The sequence below is a fragment of the Trachurus japonicus genome, chromosome 16 (genome assembly GCF_045865225.1).
Source record: "Trachurus japonicus isolate A0001 chromosome 16, Traja_1.0".
NCBI lineage: Eukaryota > Metazoa > Chordata > Actinopteri > Carangiformes > Carangidae > Trachurus > Trachurus japonicus.
The window spans coordinates 35,929,969-35,950,427 of record NC_140922.1 but is presented as its reverse complement, the minus strand read 5'-3'; the positions used below and the strand labels follow the sequence as shown (position 1 = coordinate 35,950,427).

The 20,459-nt window shown below is 40.2% G+C and overlaps 1 protein-coding gene across 1 annotated transcript in view; it reads right to left on the bottom strand.

Moving 5' to 3' along the window:
• Positions 1-1,043: 1,043 nt before the first annotated feature.
• plin6 (perilipin 6) overlaps positions 1,044-20,459 on the bottom strand; it is a 20,922-nt gene continuing 1,506 nt past the window's right edge. The window contains exons 2-8 of the mRNA XM_085803266.1: positions 16,501-16,540; positions 13,800-13,998; positions 12,071-12,153; positions 10,161-10,398; positions 8,457-8,638; positions 3,624-3,890; positions 1,044-1,469 (exon numbers count right to left, since the gene is read on the bottom strand). Of these exons, the coding sequence (XP_085659392.1) occupies positions 1,044-1,469; positions 3,624-3,890; positions 8,457-8,638; positions 10,161-10,398; positions 12,071-12,153; positions 13,800-13,998; positions 16,501-16,540 (1,435 nt within the window). The remainder of the gene's footprint in view (positions 1,470-3,623; positions 3,891-8,456; positions 8,639-10,160; positions 10,399-12,070; positions 12,154-13,799; positions 13,999-16,500; positions 16,541-20,459) is intronic.

The following is a 20,459-nucleotide window of genomic DNA, read 5'->3' as shown; positions in this document are numbered from 1 at the left end:
TTTCAAATTGGTGTTAAAGTTTGGTTTTCACTTCTACGTAAGTTGAAGTTTAGGGTCTATAGAACAATTTGAGTCCGAGTGTCAAACACACAGGAAAAAAAATGGCCTCTAGGGGGCGCCGCAAAATATGTAAACTGCTGCAACTTTAGATTAGATTAACCAAATTTAACAAATTAGGTATGTATTGATTCAGAATAAAAAGGATAAATTGGTATGCCAAGCATTTGGTGACCAGATGATTAAAAATAAATACACTTTTAACCCAAAATAACGACCCCACTAAGTTGTTTGTCTAAGACAGTGGTTCCCAACCTGGGGGGCGCCAAAGATCGAGGGGGGGGTCGCAAAGCCCTCTTGATTTTAAGGGGTTTAATAATTTTAATGTAATAAAAATGTTAAATAAATGAGTAGGCTAAACATTTAATTCATATATGTGACAAAATCAACTAAATTCAAGGGCCACATTAAACATTTATTCATGTATTTAAATAGATAAACAAATAAATGATAGGCCTATATCAATAGATGATTGAATATCAACAGTTTTAAAACATTAAGTACATAATAGAGCAGGGCAATATCAGTCACAATGAATTTGAAAAACAGCATGGAACAATGAGAAAAAACCTGTGTAAAATTACAACATATTCTTCAGAACTTGTACTTTTAAAAACACAATTATGTTTTTAAAAGTACAAGTTGTGAAGAAATATGTTGTAATCATACACAGGTTCTCCTGATTGTTTGTTCCATGCTGTTATTAAATTACTCAAATATAATAAAGTATTTCAGGTAAAAGAAGTTATGATGTTCCTTATCTTGTTTTATTTTACATCGGGCGGGGGGGGGGTCACCAAAGTTTACAATGGTAAAAATATGGGTCCCTTAAGAAAAAGGTTGGGAACCACTGGTCAAAGCGAACGATCCGATGGCTCTGTCGATGAACGTAAACGCACAAACCAACACCAGCTGCGGCGCGAACGGCTGGTCGTCGGGGGTGGAGACGGTGAGAGGCTGTGATTGGTCGGCGGGCGGGAGGAGTCTCACTCGGCCGTTGCCGTGGCGTTGGCGTTGGCGATGGCGTTGGCGGTGTCTTCCGTGGAGTTGGGGGTCAGGTACTCGAAGGCCTTCTGGCTCTGAGACACAAACTGTTTGAGCGGCGCCAGCAGCAGCTCGGTGGCCGACGGCCGCCGGTGCACCGCCGCCGCCGCGCCGTCGAAAGGGACGGACAGGTTGTCCACCTCCAGGGCCGGGGGCGAGGAGCGCCGGCCGTTGGGGGGGGGGTCGGGGCTCTGGGGCCCCACGGAGCCCCGGGCGGCGCGGGAGTAGAGGCTGCGGCGGCGGCGAGGACGTCCGTCCATCGCCTTCAGGAAGAGGCTGTTGGCTGAGTTACGGCGAGACGAGGTGTCGGACATCAAGCCCTCGCTGTTCAGGTAGTCCTCCACGTCCTGGTGGGACGGCTGCTGCAGCTGAGACACACACAGACACACACAGACGAGTCGTCAGTCAAACAACCAATCAGTTTTATATGTCACTTTCACGAGAAACCATTTGTTTAATATGCGCTGCTGACAGCTAACAGCAGCAGCTAAGCTAACAGCAGGACGTCAGCTGTTAAAACCCTCCCGTTGTCGGTCACGACATGAAACTACTCCAGTTAGCTCAGTCATGTTGGAACTAGGATATCGGCTGGAGAAAATATTTTTTCATGGACCGTTTATTGAGTTATTGTTTATTGACACTGCTAACGGCTAACAGCTAACGGTTAGACCAGCTAATCTAAAATGTTTGTTAAACAATTTGTTTTATAGACTTCATAAACCTCAGAGTAGTCACAACGGTGATATAGTGACGTGAAAATGTGACATAAAGCTAAAACCTCGTCCATATTGTTCTCATTAAAATTAGGTGACGATTATAAATAAAGTCATCACGGCCGATGTCTATCAACCAGTCTATGCTATCAACAATACAGTAACGGTGGAATGGAGCGTCATGGCGACACCCAGCGTCGTTCTCCGGAAATTGGTGGATAAAAGATGGAACAAAACTGTTTTTATAACGTTTTGTTCTGCAGTATGGGACTGACACACAAACAAGTCCACATCCATCAAAACCACAACGACCAGAGACCGATGTTGTGGCGGCTCAGGAGACTCACCATGTTGTAGAGCGGCTTATCCTACTATAATTAACAACTTCAACAACAACTCACCATGTTGTAGAGCGGCTCATCCTACTATAATAAACAACTTCAACAACAACTCACCATGTTGTAGAGCGGCTCATCCTACTATAATAAACAACTTCAACAACAACTCACCATGTTGTAGAGCGGCTCATCCTACTATGATAAACAACTTCAACAACAACTCACCATGTTGTAGAGCGGCTCATCCTACTATAATAAACGACTTCAACAACAACTCACCATGTTGTAGAGCGGCTCATCCTGCTATAATAAACGACTTCAACAACAACAACTCACCATGTTGTAGAGCGGCTCATCCCACTATAATAAACGACTTCAACAACAACTCACCATGTTGTAGAGCGGCTTATCCTACTAATAAACAACTTCAACAACAACTCACCATGTTGTAGAGCGGCTCATCCTACTATAATAAACAACTTCAACAACAACGCACCATGTTGTAGAGCGGTTTATCCCACTATAATAAACAACTTCAACAACAACTCACCATGTTGTAGAGCGGCTTATCCTACTATAATAAACAACTTCAACAACAACTCACCATGTTGTAGAGCGGCTCATCCTACTATAATAAACAACTTCAACAACAACGCACCATGTTGTAGAGCGGTTTATCCCACTATAATAAACAACTTCAACAACAACTCACCATGTTGTAGAGCGGCTTATCCTACTATAATAAACAACTTCAACAACAACAACTCACCATGTTGTAGAGCGGCTCATCCTACTATAATAAACGACTTCAACAACAACTCACCATGTTGTAGAGCGGCTCATCCTGCTATAATAAACGACTTCAACAACAACTCACCATGTTGTAGAGCGGTTTATCCCACTATAATAAACAACTTCAACAACAACTCACCATGTTGTAGAGCGGCTTATCCTACTATAATAAACAACTTCAACAACAACAACTCACCATGTTGTAGAGCGGCTCATCCTACTATAATAAACGACTTCAACAACAACTCACCATGTTGTAGAGCGGCTCATCCTACTATAATAAACGACTTCAACAACAACTCACCATGTTGTAGAGCGGTTTATCCCACTATAATTAACAACTTCAACAACAACTCACCATGTTGTAGAGCGGCTCATCCTGCTATAATAAACAACTTCAACAACAACAACTCCCCATGTTGTAGAGCGGCTCATCCTACTATAATAAACAACTTCAACAACAACTCACCATGTTGTAGAGCGGTTTATCCCACTATAATAAACAACTTCAACAACAACTCACCATGTTGTAGAGCGGCTTATCCTACTATAATAAACGACTTCAACAACAACTCACCATGTTGTAGAGCGGCTCATCCTACTATAATAAACAACAACAACTCACCATGTTGTAGAGCGGCTCATCCTGCTATAATAAACAACTTAAACAACAACTCACCATGTTGTAGAGCGGCGTGGCGTTGACCACCAGCTGCAGCAGGATCTTGGACAGCTCCTGCAGGTCTCGGAGCAGCTGCTGGACCTGGACCGGCAGCTCCAGGACCCGCTGGACCGGACTCAGCTCGGCCAGCGTGGCGGCCTGAGTCCTGATGCCGGTCAGGGTCAGCTCTCTGACGTGCTCCGTCCGGTACACCAGCGCCACCAGCAGGCTCTGCAGGTACTGCAGCAGCTCCCCCGCCACGTCCAGCACCCGGCCCAGACCCACCTGCATGAGGGAATGAATGAATTGATTGAAGAAAAAAAACCATTTTGAACATGAAAAAAATGGGTAACCTTTTCATTTACAGGCCGTTAATTACATGATAATGTCAAGAAATAAAAACCGATCTGGGTCAGGATCTGAATCTGGATCAGGTCTCTGTTTTTGTGTTAAAGCAGAAGTAAGGTGAATGTTTGTGTTAATATAAGTCTTAAATAGTTGTAGGGACGAGGGCGGGGACTGCTAACTCCATCTGCTGACAGGAAGTTAGACAAAACCACCGGATTGCTGACTTCTGCTTTAAAGGAGCAGATTGTAGTTCAACATGAACACAGTGGAGCGATGAGTCTGGTCTAAAGTGGTCTTTGGTGGTCTATAGTGGTTTTTTGGGGGCTTATCTCCCAGTCCTCCTGTCATGTCTGTCTTATTGTATGTACAGTATTGCATGCTATGCTGTATATGTACGGACGGGTTGATTGTTGTAATTTCTCTGTACTTTTGCATAGTGTTGTACTGATGTTCTGATTCTGATTGTGGTTTATAGTAGTCTTTAGTGGTCTATAGTTAAGTGGTTTGTTGTGGTTTATAGTGGCCTTTAGTGGTTTTTAGTTGTTTATAGTGGTCTATAGTGGTTTATAGTGGTCTATAGTGGTCTAAAGCAGACCACTGCTTGTTTATAGTGGTCTAAAGCGGTCTATACTGGTCTATAGTGGTTTGTTGTGGCCTTTAGTGGTCTATAGTAGTCTATAGTGGTTTATAGTGGTCTATAGTGGTTTATAGTAGTCTATAGTGGTTTATAGTGGTCTATAGTAGTCTATAGTGGTTTATAGTGGTCTATAGTAGTCTATAGTGGTTTATAGTGGTCTATAGTGGTCTAAAGCAGTCTATAGTGGTCTATAGTGGTCTATAGTGGTTTGTTGTGGTTTATAGTGGCCTTTAGTGGTCTTTAGTGGTCTATAGTTGTTTATAGTGGTCAGTGGTCTATAGTAGTCTAAGGTGGCCTTTAGTTGTCTATAGTGGTTTATAGTGATCTTTAGTGATCTTTAGTATTTTGTAGTGGTCTATAGTGGTTTATAGTGGTCCTTATTGGTCTAAACTGGTCTTTAGTGGTCTAAAATGTTCAACAGGTCCTGTTTCAGCCCCGTCCCCTGTGAAGCTGCTACAGGCCTGGACTCTAGGGGGGGGGGGGGGGGGGGTCCTTTATCCTTTATCTTTATCAGTCCTTTATCTGAGCATCAGACTGCGACGCTGTGAGCAGCACGTAGTCTGATCCTGATCTGGGCTGGACTTCCTGTCCGGGTCTCTGCTGGGTCCAGACTCTGTAACGACTGTGGACGTCTCTGCTGCCGCTGCAAAAACTCAAAACCTTTCCAAGAATATTTGTCTAATTTCTTGTCAAAATGTCTCATTTCTAGTCAAAACTAATCTCTTTCCACTTAAAATAAGACTCATCACCTAAAAATTAACTTGTTTTTAGATCATTTTCACTTGTTTCAAACTAATTTTCACTTGAAATAAGTAGAAAAATCTGCCAGTGAAAGCAAGTTTTTTGTGTTTGTAATAAGAAAGAAAAACTTGCTCCACTATCAGATTTTTCTACTTATTTCAAGTGAAAATCTGTTTGAAAGAAGTAAAAAGTGTCTAAAAACAAGCTTCTTTTAATGTGATGAGTCTTATTTTACATATAATGAGATTTGTTTTTGACTAGAAATAAGACAAATATTCTTGGTAAGATTTTGAGTTTTTGCAGTGTGCTGCTGACAGTTTCCCCATTGATCATCGATCAGTCATTGATCAGTCAAGAATCTGAACAGAGTATAAAACAACCTGTGAACATTAACATCTAATAATATCTGCCTTGACAGCTGCTGTCACCACTTAGTCCATGTGTGAAGCCACATGCCAGGTTTCATTTCCAGCCAGTGAGTTAGGAGTTGGTTCTTGGTGTCAGAGCTAAGACAAGTGGACGCTGTAAGGGTGAATTCCAGTTCCCCCCTTAGTCCTAGCTCTTGGTCCTAACCCTTCGTTTTGTGCGTTCACGTGAAGTGGTGGTGTCCTGATTCTGGTTCAGACGAGGGTTAGGGGGAAGTGGTCGGGCTATCTGGTCCTTCAAACTGAGATTTTCAGACGAACACTTCAAACCGAGGGCTATGACAAGTTTCCCAGAATGCACCTTGCAGCAACCGGCAGCTGTTTAATTTCTATTACGTCACTTTGTTAAGTTTTAATATTTTTTCATGCGATAAAGTAGCTGTTTAGACCCCAATGTGCGGTGGGTTTATCCACATGAGGCTGTTTAGACGTTTGCTCCGACCTGTGGAGCAGATCAACGGCTCGTCACGGAGACACCACCCGTCCAGAGAGCTGCTCGGCCGGCCAACCTCCGTCGTCACCCCGGGGGAGAAAAGACCATCGCTAATTAACTTACCCACAGGTTTTTAGAGGTTTACTGCCGCGTAGTTACATTCTTTTTAGGATATAAATGTTGGTCTCATTGATGAAATGTAACAATTGTGGCAGTCGCATTAGTTTGTTTGAATAAAAGTGAAGCTTCATGTGTGTATTGGACAGAGGAGCAGCGTTGCCTCGGGGCTCTGGAGCCTACGGACACAAACCACCACATTTACATCAATAAATAAATGTTTTACAATGAACCGATCAGTCTTCATTAAATTTAATTTATTTTATTAAGTTAACGTGGTTTTGAATACAGGATTTGTGGCAAAAGCTCGTCACGTCTGCTTATGTGAAAGCCAGCAGAGACGACTGATGACATATGTGATTGTTGAAGTGGTGTCCCAATTCGTAGGGGTCGACTTTCAACCCTACTCCTTGTAGCTCCGTTTCAAGGGGAAAGGGTAAAGGGTTAAGGGCTAGGGGTAGGGGTAGGGATGGAAAATAGAATTGGAATTGGGCATAATCCCGTGTTTCTTGTTGTCTTCCTATTCTGTCTCTTGTTACTCAGAACTTCCTAAATTTGTCCAAAACTGCCCCGACCACAGCTTTAATTGTTACTGTGACTGTACAGGACGAGGAAACACTCATGTGTCTGGTCACGTAGCCAGCCTACACACACACACACACACACACACACACACAGAAACACACTCCTCAGGGAGCTGCTGCCTCACGTCGTCTCTTGGTTTGTTTGTTTCTGCCTCAGATTCATATCAGTTTGTTCTGAGACTGAAGTAGATGCGTGATCAGAGTCAGAGACAGAAACAAAGAGACACGTGTCTGTGTCTCTGCCTCCAGTGCACTGCAAAATCTTTCCAAGAATATTTGTCCTTTTTCTTGTTAAAATGTCTAATTTCTAGTCAAAACTAATCTCTTTCCACTTAATATAAGACTCATAGCCTAAAAATGAACTTGTTTTTAGATCATTTTCACTTGTTTCAAACGAATTTTCACTTGAAATAAGTAGAAAAATCTGCCAGTGAAAGCAAGTTTTTTGTGTTTGTAATAAGAAAGAAAAACTTGCTCCACTATCAGATTTTTCTACTTATTTCAAGTGAAAATCTGCTTGAAAGAAGTAAAAAGTGTCTAAAAACAAGCTGCTTTTTATGTGATGAGTCTGATTTTAAGTAGAATGAGATTAGTTTTGACTAGAAATACGACAAATATTCTTGGTAAGATATTTGAGTTGTTGCAGTGTGTTGACTAAAGGGGTGTTCACACCAAACGCGATGCTGTGTTGTCGCGCGTCGAGATTACATGTAAAGTCAATGCACAGACGCGATTAGATGCGAAATCGCGCCGGGCGACGCGATACGCGCGTCACACGCGACGCGATGGACGCGATACCGCGAAAATCGCACCAACGCCCGAGTTGAAAATATTGAACTTTTGACGCGACATCGCGTGACGCCGTGACGCGACAGCCTATCAGCGTTGAGATTCTGACACAACAATACACTGCTACCGACTGCTACTCACCGGAGACAGATGGACAGGCGTCTGCAGCTGAAATGAAGAGCCTGTAACTTTAGTTGGTGTCCTGCCTGGAGATCCTGGCAACAACCCTAGCTGCTAGCAAGTCCTCAAACTCAGCAACAGTCAGCTGAAGTACTACCGTACAACGGCCGCGATACGAGCGGGGCTGAGCGGAGTTTTTTTTACCGGCTACACCAGGACCAGGACGTCAAGGATCAGCTTCACCTCGTCCATTGTCAAGCCGACGGTAAAATGAGTGCACTTTCTGTGTCTCAACACATTTTTACATCCGTCCTGTTAGCTGGATTGACAGTAGAGGGGAGGGGAGGGGGGACGCGATGACGCGATGATGCGAATTTACACAAAACGGTCACGCGTCAAAACACGAGCGATAGCGCGACGGATTCTCATTTGTCGCGCGAAAAAATCGCATTCATCACGTTTGGTGTGAACACAGCTTAATGCAGGAAGTAGACACGGCTTCCCCCTGACCAAGATGGCCGCCGCGTTGACGCATCGTTCCAATGGACAGCAGCGTCAGAGGAGGCTTCTATGTGTATAATATGATCTGGTTTCCTGTGGGAGCGAACCCCCCGGGGGGCGTGGCCTCAGCTCAGGTGAGAGGGGGCGTGGCCTCACCGTGTCGGCGGCGTCCCCCAGCGTCTTGACGGCGTCCTGCAGCTGCTGGCGGACCTTGGCCAGACGGTGGTAGAGCTGCAGGCTGAGGCTCAGCAGGAGGCTCCGCCCCCGCGTCCACAGCCCCGGCTCCTCGTCCTCGTCCTCGTCCTCAAACTCCTGCACTCGCATCTCCCACTCCAGACCTGACCACAAATATATATATATATACTAAATAAATATACAAACAAACACACATAGAAGGCAAAAACACTACATGTCGGGGATGATCGGAAACATCAGAAAAAAAAGAGCAAAAACTAAGATAAACATGTCAATGAATAAACAAAACACAGCAGGGTAACACTTTACTTGACGTCTATCTCTATAACACATTATAACCAGACTTATAATGAGTTATAATGCAGTTATAGCACAGTATAACTATAGTTAGAAACACTCATAAATGATCATAATGCTTTATAACAATAATCATAACCACTATAAAGCATTTTATCATGACTAATAAGGTCAGGTATTATAATAGGTTATGATTGTTAGTAACTGGCTGACAATGCCCACATCGATAATGCATTATTAATATAGTTATAATGTGTTGTAATTGGCTTATAAACGTGTATAACTATCATTATAAACACTCATTAATTATCATAAGGCTTTATAACAATAAGCATAACACATTATAGAGGTTTATAACTCTAAGACCTTATGAGCCATTATAAAATGCTCTATGATGTGTTGTGCTTATTGTTATAAAGCCTTATGATAATTAATGAGTGTTTATAATGATAGTTATACACGTTTATAAGACAATTATAACACATTATAACTATATTTATAATGCATTATCTATGTGGGCATTGTCAGCCAGTTACTAACAATTATAACATATTATAATACCTGACCTTATAAGTCATGATAAAATGCTTTATAGTGTGTTATGATTATTGTTACAAAGCATTATGATCATTTATGAGTGTTTATAATTTTAGTTATTAATACTTGATGTATGAGTATTTTGTTTGTTTGCTTTTGCAGAACAAAGATGTGTAGTATATTTGCAATACTATTTTGATAATGGATAAATTGTATATAGCCTACAGAAATTTAGATTCTGTTTCGATATCATTCTCACAAAAACCACACATATTAATATCCAAATTAAATCTAGTATGTAGGAAGTGGTTTGATGGATAAGAGCCAAAAAAAAGTGTCCAGTTCTCATCATAGACTGTAAAAAGGTTCTCATCCATAAAGAAAGACTGTTTTGCCATAAATAAAAAGCAACCCTGCTATTTTTTGACTATCAAAGTATTAAATTAGACAAATTCTATATGTTTTCTAACTGCATTATAACTCATTATAAGTCTGGTTATAATGTGTTATAGAGATGTGTGATTGTATTTTATTTGAGTCTTGTGTGATGTGCAACTGAGCTGTTGTGTGCTGCCGTCTGGGCCAGGTCACTCTTGGAAAAGAGGTTTTAAATCTCAATGAGTTTTTTACCTGGTTAAATAAAGGATATTGATTGATTGATTGATTGATTGATTGATTGATTGATTGATTGATTGATTGATTGATTGATTGATTGATTGATTGATTGATTGATTGATTGAGATAGGCGTCAAGTTAAGTGTTACCAAAGCAATCATTCAGCATCGTCGTCATTCTGACCAATCACTGATCAATAACAGCAGTAATACTCACGCAGCGTGGGGGGGAGGGGCAGGTAGTAGGCGGTGGCGTCCTCCAGGCGGCTCAGCGCGTCGTCCAGCCCCGAGGTGGCGGCGCGGCCCACCTGCGTGTCCTGCAGCAGCCGCAGCGCCGCCCAGGCCCGGTCCGCCAGCCGCTCCACCTGGTCCAGAGCCCCGTCCAGACCGTCCACCACCCACAGCTGCACGTCGTCCAGCGTCACGAACAGCGCGTCCTTCAGGTGGCCCACCACCTGGGGGGGGGGGGCGGAGACACGTTACAGAAGTTGCGTTTCCATCCACCTTTTGTTATTCGCATTTTCAAAAATTGCGAATAAATACTTGGATGGAAACGCCAGAAATTCGAAGAAAGGCAGTAAATTCGCATAAAAGTTTTTACGCTTTGGGGGTGGGGGTTTGTCAGCGTATCGATTAAAGGAAAATGCGACTTTTTGTGATGGAAACAGATTATGTGAATTGAGGCAGAGTTTGTGGGTGAAGCTGCTGGACTTCACCCAGCGACGCCCCGGTCTCCCAGCTCTCCTCTCTGCACCGCAACACAAACACAACGCGCTCCGTAACCTGTAATGTTTTGTTTATGACGGTTAAGACGACACAATCACACGCCATAACATGGTATATGTTATGTAACGTTTTCCACCGCTCCAGTTATTGATGTTTCACCGGCTTCGTTGTAAACAGATGCACATGGAGGAGAGGAGCGTCACCAGAACAGACTGTCACAGTTCTACTGTCTCTCTGTGTAAATATCTCATGTTACAACATGAAAACCTGACGCTTAGATTCAAGTGCGGCCTAGATATGTATTTTCTTTTAAATGTAGCTGGTGCGGATTATACTATAGTCCGGAAAGTACGTAAATTGTCCCTGATGTTGAGTGTCAACTGAGTGTCAACTGTTGGATACATTCACGCTCTCTTATGACGTAATCTCACGGCGCTCCACTCCTCCTAATCGCAAAACACTAATGAATGGAAACGGTCATAAATTCACATTTGCTTTTTGCGCATTTTCACAAAATCCGCTCTTAAATTCGATACATTTGGATGGAAACCCAGTTAGAGACGCGTTACAGAGACACTCATCCACCTGTGAGCACTGTGAAATCCTCCAGACCATGAACGCCCCTCACTGACCCATCACTTGTTTAAAGGGATAGTTCAACATTTTGGCAAACTGGCCCATTGACATAATCCGTATAGTCATAGCAGTAGGTTCGTTACCTTTAATTGTCGGTGCAAGCTGTTTTTAGAACGGCGGAGCAGAGCCGTGAGCTGCTCAGAGCTACGCTACGGAGGCTCATTATGGGATTTCTTGGTTTCATCAAATACACAATCCAACAACTCCACAACGCTCTGGTGGACAAGTTGTGAGCTGCACATTCACCACGCTATGAGATAATAACACAACGTTACCACACAGAGTTGTTTTAGAGGGAAATACAGAGACTGTTGATGAAAAACTGTCCCTGAAGGCAACGCGCATCAGTGGTTTTGCATGAATTTACCTCTAAAACAACTCTGTGTGGTAACGTTGTGTTATTATCTCATAGCGTGGTGAATGTGCAGCTCACAACTTGTCCACCAGAGCGTTGTGGAGTTGTTGGATTGTGTATTTGATGAGTTTGATGAGGGAAACCAAGAAATCCCATAATGAGCCTCCGTAGTGTAGCTCTGAGCAGCTCACGGCTCTGCTCCGCCGTTCTAAAAACATCTTGCACCGACAAATAAAGGTAACAAACCTACTGCTATGACTATAGGGATTATGGCAATGGGGCCAATTTGACAAAATGTTGAACTATCCCTTCAATACAAACACACATCGGCTTCAGATCTGTTCAACAACATCATCATAATTCCTCGTTAGTTCTTTCAACCGTTTCTTCCTGCTCAGTTGACAACAAACCTCGTCCGTTGATTGGTTCAGGATGGGGAAGTTTTTCTCCAGGCGCTCCAGACCGACCAGAGCAAAGCTGTTGGCAACTTCAACTGAGGGACACGAGACACAAATACACCTGTTATTTCATCTGTTATTATACCAATTATTATTATATCAGTAATTACATGTTTATATGATGTTATACTGGAGAAATAAACCAGTTAGCAATGATCTACAACCAGTGTTGAAAGACACAACAATAGTACAGTGTTTTAGCAATATTAGCAGCAAGAACAGTATTGATAATATTAGCGGTTTGATAGCAATACTACTGACAGTGTAGTACAGAGGTTCCCAACCTTTTTTTGGCTCGTGACCCCATTTTGACATCACGAATTTCTGGCGACCGCGTCAATCAAGATTCATCAGCTCAGATATTTTTATATGCTGCATTTTATTTGAACTCGATTTGTATTTGAGAAAGTGAAAGTATAGAATACAGTTGTTTAAGATGTGTGTGCTGTTTTTAATCATAATTTGAAAAAGAATAATAATTAGTTAAACAAAAATATTTTTATCAGTAATTTTCTTTATCAATTACTAGAAATTTCAGGCGACCCCATTTGAATTTCAAGTGACCCAACATGGGGTCCCGACCTCAAGGTTGAAAAACACTGTTGTAGTATATGACCATCAGGGCTCCAGACTAACTTTTTGCTAAGTTAGTCCCCAACCAACATACATTTTAGGAGCACAAGCAGAAATTTTGGAGGCGCTGTGGACACTGTAAATCAACTTGCAAAGCAAACAATTCACATTTCCTTTTCATTCATGGTACTCGTTTATAAAAAAAAAAGGCTAATTTACTGGTTGCACAAAAAATTACTACTCAAATTCTAGGGGCAAAATGCTTCCGTTTAGGGGCAGTCTGGACAGTAGTAACAGTAGTATCATACTGTTGGTACCAGTAGACTTTTTCAGACTTTATTTATTTGCACATATAAAATAAAACAAAACATTTACTTATCTCTCTTACTAGTAAGAAAGATACGATAAAAGAAATGTGCAGGTGAGGTCTGAAACCCGAAAGGCTTCTAACACGACCTCACCTTGATCTAACAGATAATTGAAACACAGTCAAGAAATAATAATCACATCCCTTGTGCAAGGTAGAGAAATAACAAAGTTTTTAAAAGAAAGAAAGGAAGAAGATGAAAAAAAAACAGGGAAGATGTTGGTAGTAAAAATAAAAGTAGTAGTAATGATAACAACACTAAATAAATAAAGTTTATTTATTTAGTGTTGTTATCATTACTACTACTTTAACTTGGAGCATGCCATAATGAATTATACATGAATTTCCTGTTGTTATTATCACATTCCTCAGCTTTAAATTAAACATAATTGTATTTGAAAGAAGAATTAAAAGATAAAATACATTTTATCTTTGTGTTTATTGATTCTAACCAAGACACTTTGATAAGAATTGCTTTATATTTTTAATATAGAGATTAATCGCGAGTTAACTATGGAAAAAATGCGATTAATCTCGATTAAAAAAATTAATCGTTTGACAGCCCTAAAATAAACAAAAAGAGGTGAGAAAAGAAAGCGAGACAAAAGAAGAGAACTGGTACAGATGAATTAAGTTCAAGTAAACACTAAAAAGGGAAAAGAAAAGAAAAACTAAAAAGTAGTAGAAGTAGTAGTAACAGTAGTAGTAACAGTAGTAGTAGTAGTACTTCTCTCCACATACTCTGAGGCTCCAGGGTCTGGAGGAAGGGCGTCGCCTGCTTCAGGGCCACGTGGGAAACGTTACGAACTCCGACCTCGGCCACGCCGCCCACCATCCCCAGCAGAGGGTAGCGACCTTTGACCTCGGAGTACACCGAGGTCACCGACTGCAGCGCCGAGCGAACCAGAGGCAGCCGGGAAACTCTGAGCACGGCGCTGGTCTGAGGACAGCACACACACACACACACACACACACACACACACACACACACACACACACACACACACACACACACACACACACACACACACACACACACACACACACACACACACACACACACATACACAGACACACACACACACACAGACTGTACTCCAAACCAAACCACACCACACACTATACTGCTGCTAGGTCGTACAATAAGCATAACCAGTGATGGGCAAATTACTTTGAAAAAGTAACTAATTACAATTACAAATTACTTCTTAAAAAAGTAATTGAGTTAGTAACTCAATTACTCTATTATAAAAGTAACTAATTACTAGGAAAAGTAATTTTTGCGTTACTAAAACAAAGTAATATGTCAAAGAATTCGGCTTTTTAGAAGCATGTTTCACACGCCAGTTTCATAGAGTAGAACAGCATAGAGAGATAATTAACCTTAAACAAATATCCTTTGCCATGGGGGGGGATATGAACTTCAATAATTCAATTTATTGCTCATCAACATAATATTTATTGAAACTGACACATCAGCAACTGGCATAACAATCCCTTTCAGACCTGATATCAAATGTGGACAAACGCTTTCCTCCTGGGCATAACGTGCACTTCAAATACAAGTTCTTCCCCTTTCTCTCAACGATGGTGAAGTAGTGTTTATATTTCCACTTGCTAAACGCCGACTTTCCCACTTTATCCTCCTCTTCTGTACTCGCCATTTCTTCTCTGTCTATCACTTTGGTTTTACCGGTCGAAAGTTGTGTGTGTGCGCCGCACAGAAGCTACGTCGGTTTGTGTGTAAAATAAACTCCTACAAGGATTCGTCAATGATGTCACGCCGCTATACATCGTCAAGTCAGTTACTTCCTTGTTCCATATCCGCAAAACATGACCTGTCTTATCCTTGGTATTTATCGAAACCGTGTTGTACTAGTGTGCTCTCTACTCTGCAGCCCGCTTATGAAGTGAGGAGGAGGAAAGGAAGAAAAGAAAAAACAATAGCCTAGAACTCATGCTGGCTGCAGGCTTTTTTTTTTTTTTTTTTTACCATGATCGCGCTGGGGCCCCGATTTTAGTAACGGCAACACAAGTCATGTTAGTAACGGAAACGGCGTTAGTAACGCTGGATAAAGTAATTAATTAGATTACAAATTACAGAGGAATGTAACGGCGTTACGTAATCGCGTTTATTCTAACGGCGTTAGTCTCAACACTGAGCATAACACATCATAGAGCAGGGGTCTTCAACGTTTTCCAGGCCAAGGACCCCCAAACTGATGGAGAGATGGAGCGGGGACCCCCTACTTTATATATATTGTATAAAATTGTGTTTTATATTTATCTGGTCCTGTAGTACCAGACAGGGCCGTATAGGGGAGAAAGGTGATGATAATTCTAGGGGCCCAGTATAAGACCCTGACTGATATTCACAGTAATGCTGCATTAGCATCAAAACAAAGTAGGCTAAATAAGAAATGATAATACATACGTAGTCTATGAAAAAAAGTGGAAAAGTCAGGGGGCAGGGGCCCACTTTAGTATTCTTTCAGGGGGCCCAGAATTCCTAGCAACGGCCCTGGTGCCATATGCCAAAAGTACCATATTCTGGACTATAAATCACGCTTTTTTAGGAGTTTGGCTGGTCATGGGACTCCTATGTTTCAAAAGGGTCTTGCATAAAAAATATATGCCATGTCATCTATGATCACAACGCTCGTCGTGGTAACTGAACGCTGCAACTGCACCAATAAAATAATTACTAAACCATAAGAAGACAGAGAAAACAAAGCGTTTCCCCTACTTTGTTTTTTTTCTCTGGCTTTTTATGCATTTATTTTGAAAGGGCAGCTGGAGATAGAGCCGTCATAGAGCATTTTATAATGGCTTATAAGGTCTTAGTATTATAATAGAGTTATAAACCTCTATAATGTGTTGTGCTTATTGTTATAAAGTCTTATGTGATTTATGAGTATTTATAATGATAGTTATACATGTTTATAAGACAATTATAAGACATTATAACTATATTTATAATGCATTATCGATGTGGGCATTGTCTGTGAGTTACTAACAATTATAACGTATTATAATACCTGATCTTATAAGTCATGATAGTGTGTTTTGATTATTGTTATGAAGCATTATGGATCATTTATGAGGGTTTATAACTATAGTTATACAGTGCTATAACTGCATTATAACTCATTATAAGTCTGGTTATAATGCGTTATAGAGATAGGCGTCAAGTAAAGTGTTACCAAAATGTGTTTTACAAAAGAAATGATTTTTTTTACTTCTTATTTGTGAACAACCCGTATATGAAGGTTAGGTCACTAGGGTCAGTGTGGAGCCCTGTCGAACAGGGAAACACAATAATCAATAGTGTTTATTTTGCACAATTATGTTACAGGCATATTTAATGTAATACACTGCAACATGAATGTTTAGTTTTGACCCGTGACTCATGAGGCTCTGCTCTGCTCTGCTCTGGACTCACCTCATGATTTCGACGATCTGTCATTTCTCCTTCACCAAATCTGAGGAGAACAAACAGGAGAGGTCAAAGAGCAGCTTCCTCCTCCTCCTCTTCCTCCTCCTCCTCATCATCATCATCATCTTTATTCACATATATAGAAAAGGTATAAAATCATTAAAATATTTGTGAAACGGGACACCCTGAGAAGCTCAAGAATTTTTAAAAGGGGCCCAGACACAGAAAATGACAGCGAGACATACACAAGAAGAGGACATAGGCTACACATATACACTGCAAAAATTCAAAATCATACCAAGAATATTTGTCTTATTTCTAATCACAATGTCATTTCTAGTCAAAATAAATCTAATTATACATCAAATAAGACTCATCACATTTAAAAAGTAGCTTTTTTTAGACACTTTTTAAATTTTTCAAGCAAATTTTCCACTTAAAATAAGTAGAAAAATCTGACAGTGGAGCAAGTTTTTCTTTCTTATTACAAGCACAAAAAAAACTTGCTTTCACTGGCAGATTTTTCTACTTATTTCAAGTGAAAATTAGTTTGAAACAAGTGAAAATGATCTAAAAACAAGTAAATTTTTAGGCGATGAGTCTCATTTGACTAAAATTGAGACATTTTGACAAGAAATAAGACAAATATTCTTGGAAAGATTTTGAGTTTTTGCAGTGTACATAGACATACACGTAGCTACATAATACATGAAATGAACCCAAAATATATTCCAACACTCACACTCCAATACTCACATTCTCACACCACAGGGTAATCTACATTTCCACTCTCATACATTCACATACAACCCATAACCCCCAAAGGAGAGAGGAAATAAAATAAAAAATAAAAATAACTCCTAATCCAAATCCTAACAAGTACCAAGTAGCCTGGTCACAAATCATAATTGTAAACATGAAAAAATTACAACACTATCATGCATATTTCAGCAGCAGTTGCTTCTTCTTCAGTCTATTTTTAACCCTCTATGGTGCGCTGCATTATGATGCCAGTGGGGAAAAAATGTTTGGAGTGTTTTTATGTCTCAAAATAGACTAAATAAACATAATCTAAAGACATTTTTAAAAATTATTTATTTTTTGAAGTTTTTGGGATTTGTTGACTGTAGGCAACATTGTACCATTACGGTTCATCATCTACTGTATTAGAAACACCGACCAGTCTCTGTAGACTTTCACCTTCACTGGCCTCATCCTCATCTTCCTCATCATCATCATAATAGCCTGATGTTTACTTTACTGCATCCAAAATCACATTTATTAAGGATAAACAACAAAATTATGATGAATTATATGTTTTTGAACATTATATTTACACCTAAACACACACTACCATAGTCTCATAATGTAATATTGATTCCATAATGGTCCACTGTCGCCTCAAGGCAACACTGCAATTTTCTATAATGGTACGTTGTTGCTTTGGGGCAACAGGTGCATTTTAACAAGTTTCCATTATTTAATAAGTAACTAAATTGCATGGAACTATTAAAAATTAAACTTTACTAATCTATTAGTGTAAATATATTTTTTTCCAGATGAAAAAGGGCCAGGAAGTTACTGTATGTTTTCAGACCATTTTAGTGGAGCAAAATGGCAAACCTGTTTCCTTTGAAAAAGTCTGCAGAAAAGGGTTTCAGTGGCTTCCTGGAGGTCATGTGATAAATTAAAGCATTGTTATTGGTTCTCTAAGGTCTCCTCTCTTTTTTAAAGTATTACAGCATTAAATGGGATGAATTGCGGAGATGTGACAGGCCAGAAAGTGGTGTGTTGCCTGAGGGCCACATGGTACCATAGAGGGTTAAAAACAAGTGCAGTCGAAGACGTTTGTAGGTCTTTGTCAAGATCATTCCATAACTGTGGACCTTTACAAACTAGACTGAAACTAGTACATTTGAGTTTCGGTTTGTTTTTTTTTCCCATAATATGATACTTTTTCCTAGTCTGATAGGCGTGTGATGTGATGGAGAGGAAATTGGAATAAGGTCACATAGTCTGTCGTTAAGCATATTGACAACAGAATACATGGTGCGGACATTATGAAAAATGTTGAGTTCAGTAACTTTTAGAATTAAATGCCATAGCGATGAAAGAGTGGATCAGAGGAGGCATCAAATTTGCATACAACATGTTGTATGTAGCATGGTAAGTTCTTGTCTCAGCATTATTCAAATATTTAACTTTTTCCCAACCACCATGAAAGTGCTCAGTTTCGCTGTCCTTTGGTGTAATTTTTTGATTAAAAACTGTTGGTTAAACTACATAATTACAGAGAATTATACAAACGCTAACTGCTAACTTCTAAAGACAGGTTTTCTAAAGGATGAAATGTCCTTTAGTGTGACACGATTTGTCCTTCGGTGTGACACCTTTGGTAGGCTTCAGCTGTCACACCAAAGGACAAATATGTCACACTGGAGGACAAGGTCTCTTTAACCCGAGAACACTAACGTTACAAAAAGTAACATCATCACTAACGCCGGGTATTTTTTACCCGATATAATATACCCATAAAAAAATATTTCTCACCAAAGTATATTAAAATACAACAATACATGGCAAATTGAAGTCCACTTCCTTAATTTTCCACTATACAATGTTTCACAAAATGAAAAAAGGTATCATGGTGACCCTATAACAAAATGTCCAAAATTTGTGATTTTTTTAGTTTTTTTAACAAAAACTTCCTTTAAAAAAAAACTAATGGAGCTGGGACTTTGTCCTTCAGACCCATTTGTGGGACATTTGAGCCTTATTTGGTGGAGTAAAAAGAAAAAAGAAAAATTTTCAGCATCACCAGAAATGGTCGCCAGATTTAGATACATAAACACTAATGTCGGGTGAAATCCACCCGAACATGTGCCTGCTGAAAAAACTAGGGATGGGAGCAGGGAAACATGCCACCTTCAATGACGTCAGTGAGCAGGATGAAGCTACAGGGACCCATGAAACTCAGACAACAGCAACATAATGAAAATTATGAAACAATAATTTCACGGGTGAAAATCACCCGACGTTAGTGTTCTAGGGTTAAAAAAGAGTGGATCAGAGGAGGCATCGAACTTGGACCAAGATATAATACGTATAATTTTCTTCTGTAGAATCATCACCATCATCATCATCCTCATCATCATCATCATCCTCATCATGGTGGACGCTGGGCTCAGCATGAGGCAGTCAGCTGCTGCTGCTCCACAAAGCTGCGACTGTTCAGCTGCAACCAGCATGACAATCAGCTTCTCCCCGGTCGCAGCAGCAGCATCATAAACTCTTCACTGAGCCCGTTTCTCTTCAGGTCTCGGTGTGAAGACTCTGTGGTTTCACACTTTCACGCTCCGAACTGGAATCTGGATCTGGATCCATCGTCCTAGGTCGTTAGTTCAGTTCCTCAGAGGACTACACTGCAAAAACTCCTTCTTATTTTAAGTAGAATTTGATTTGATTTGACTAGAAATTAAATTTTGACTAGAAATAAGACAAATATTCTTGGTAAGAATTTGAGTTTTTGCAGTGTGGAGAACTCTTTTCGACAGTTGTACCTTATTTTGTACATTTACTCTGCAAAAACTCAAAATGTCATTTCTAGTCAAAGCAAATCTGATTCTACTTAAAATAAGACTCATCACATCAAAAAGCAGCTTGTTTTTAGACACTTTTTACTTCTTTCTAGTGTTGTCACGATACCAACATTTTGGTACCGGTATCGGTACCAAAATTTTTTTCGATACTTTTCGATACTTTTCGGTACTTTTCCAAATAAAAAGAGAACACAAAAAATGTCATTATTGACTTTATTTTAATAGGAAATCTTAGAACTATAACATATGCATCAGTACTGAACTCTTCCTAAATTAAATCATTAGTGGTCTGTTTAAAAATGATTATCAACTGCGTTATTTGAGGTCTGAAAACACTGCATCTTTTTTTGTTATTTTGACCAGTTG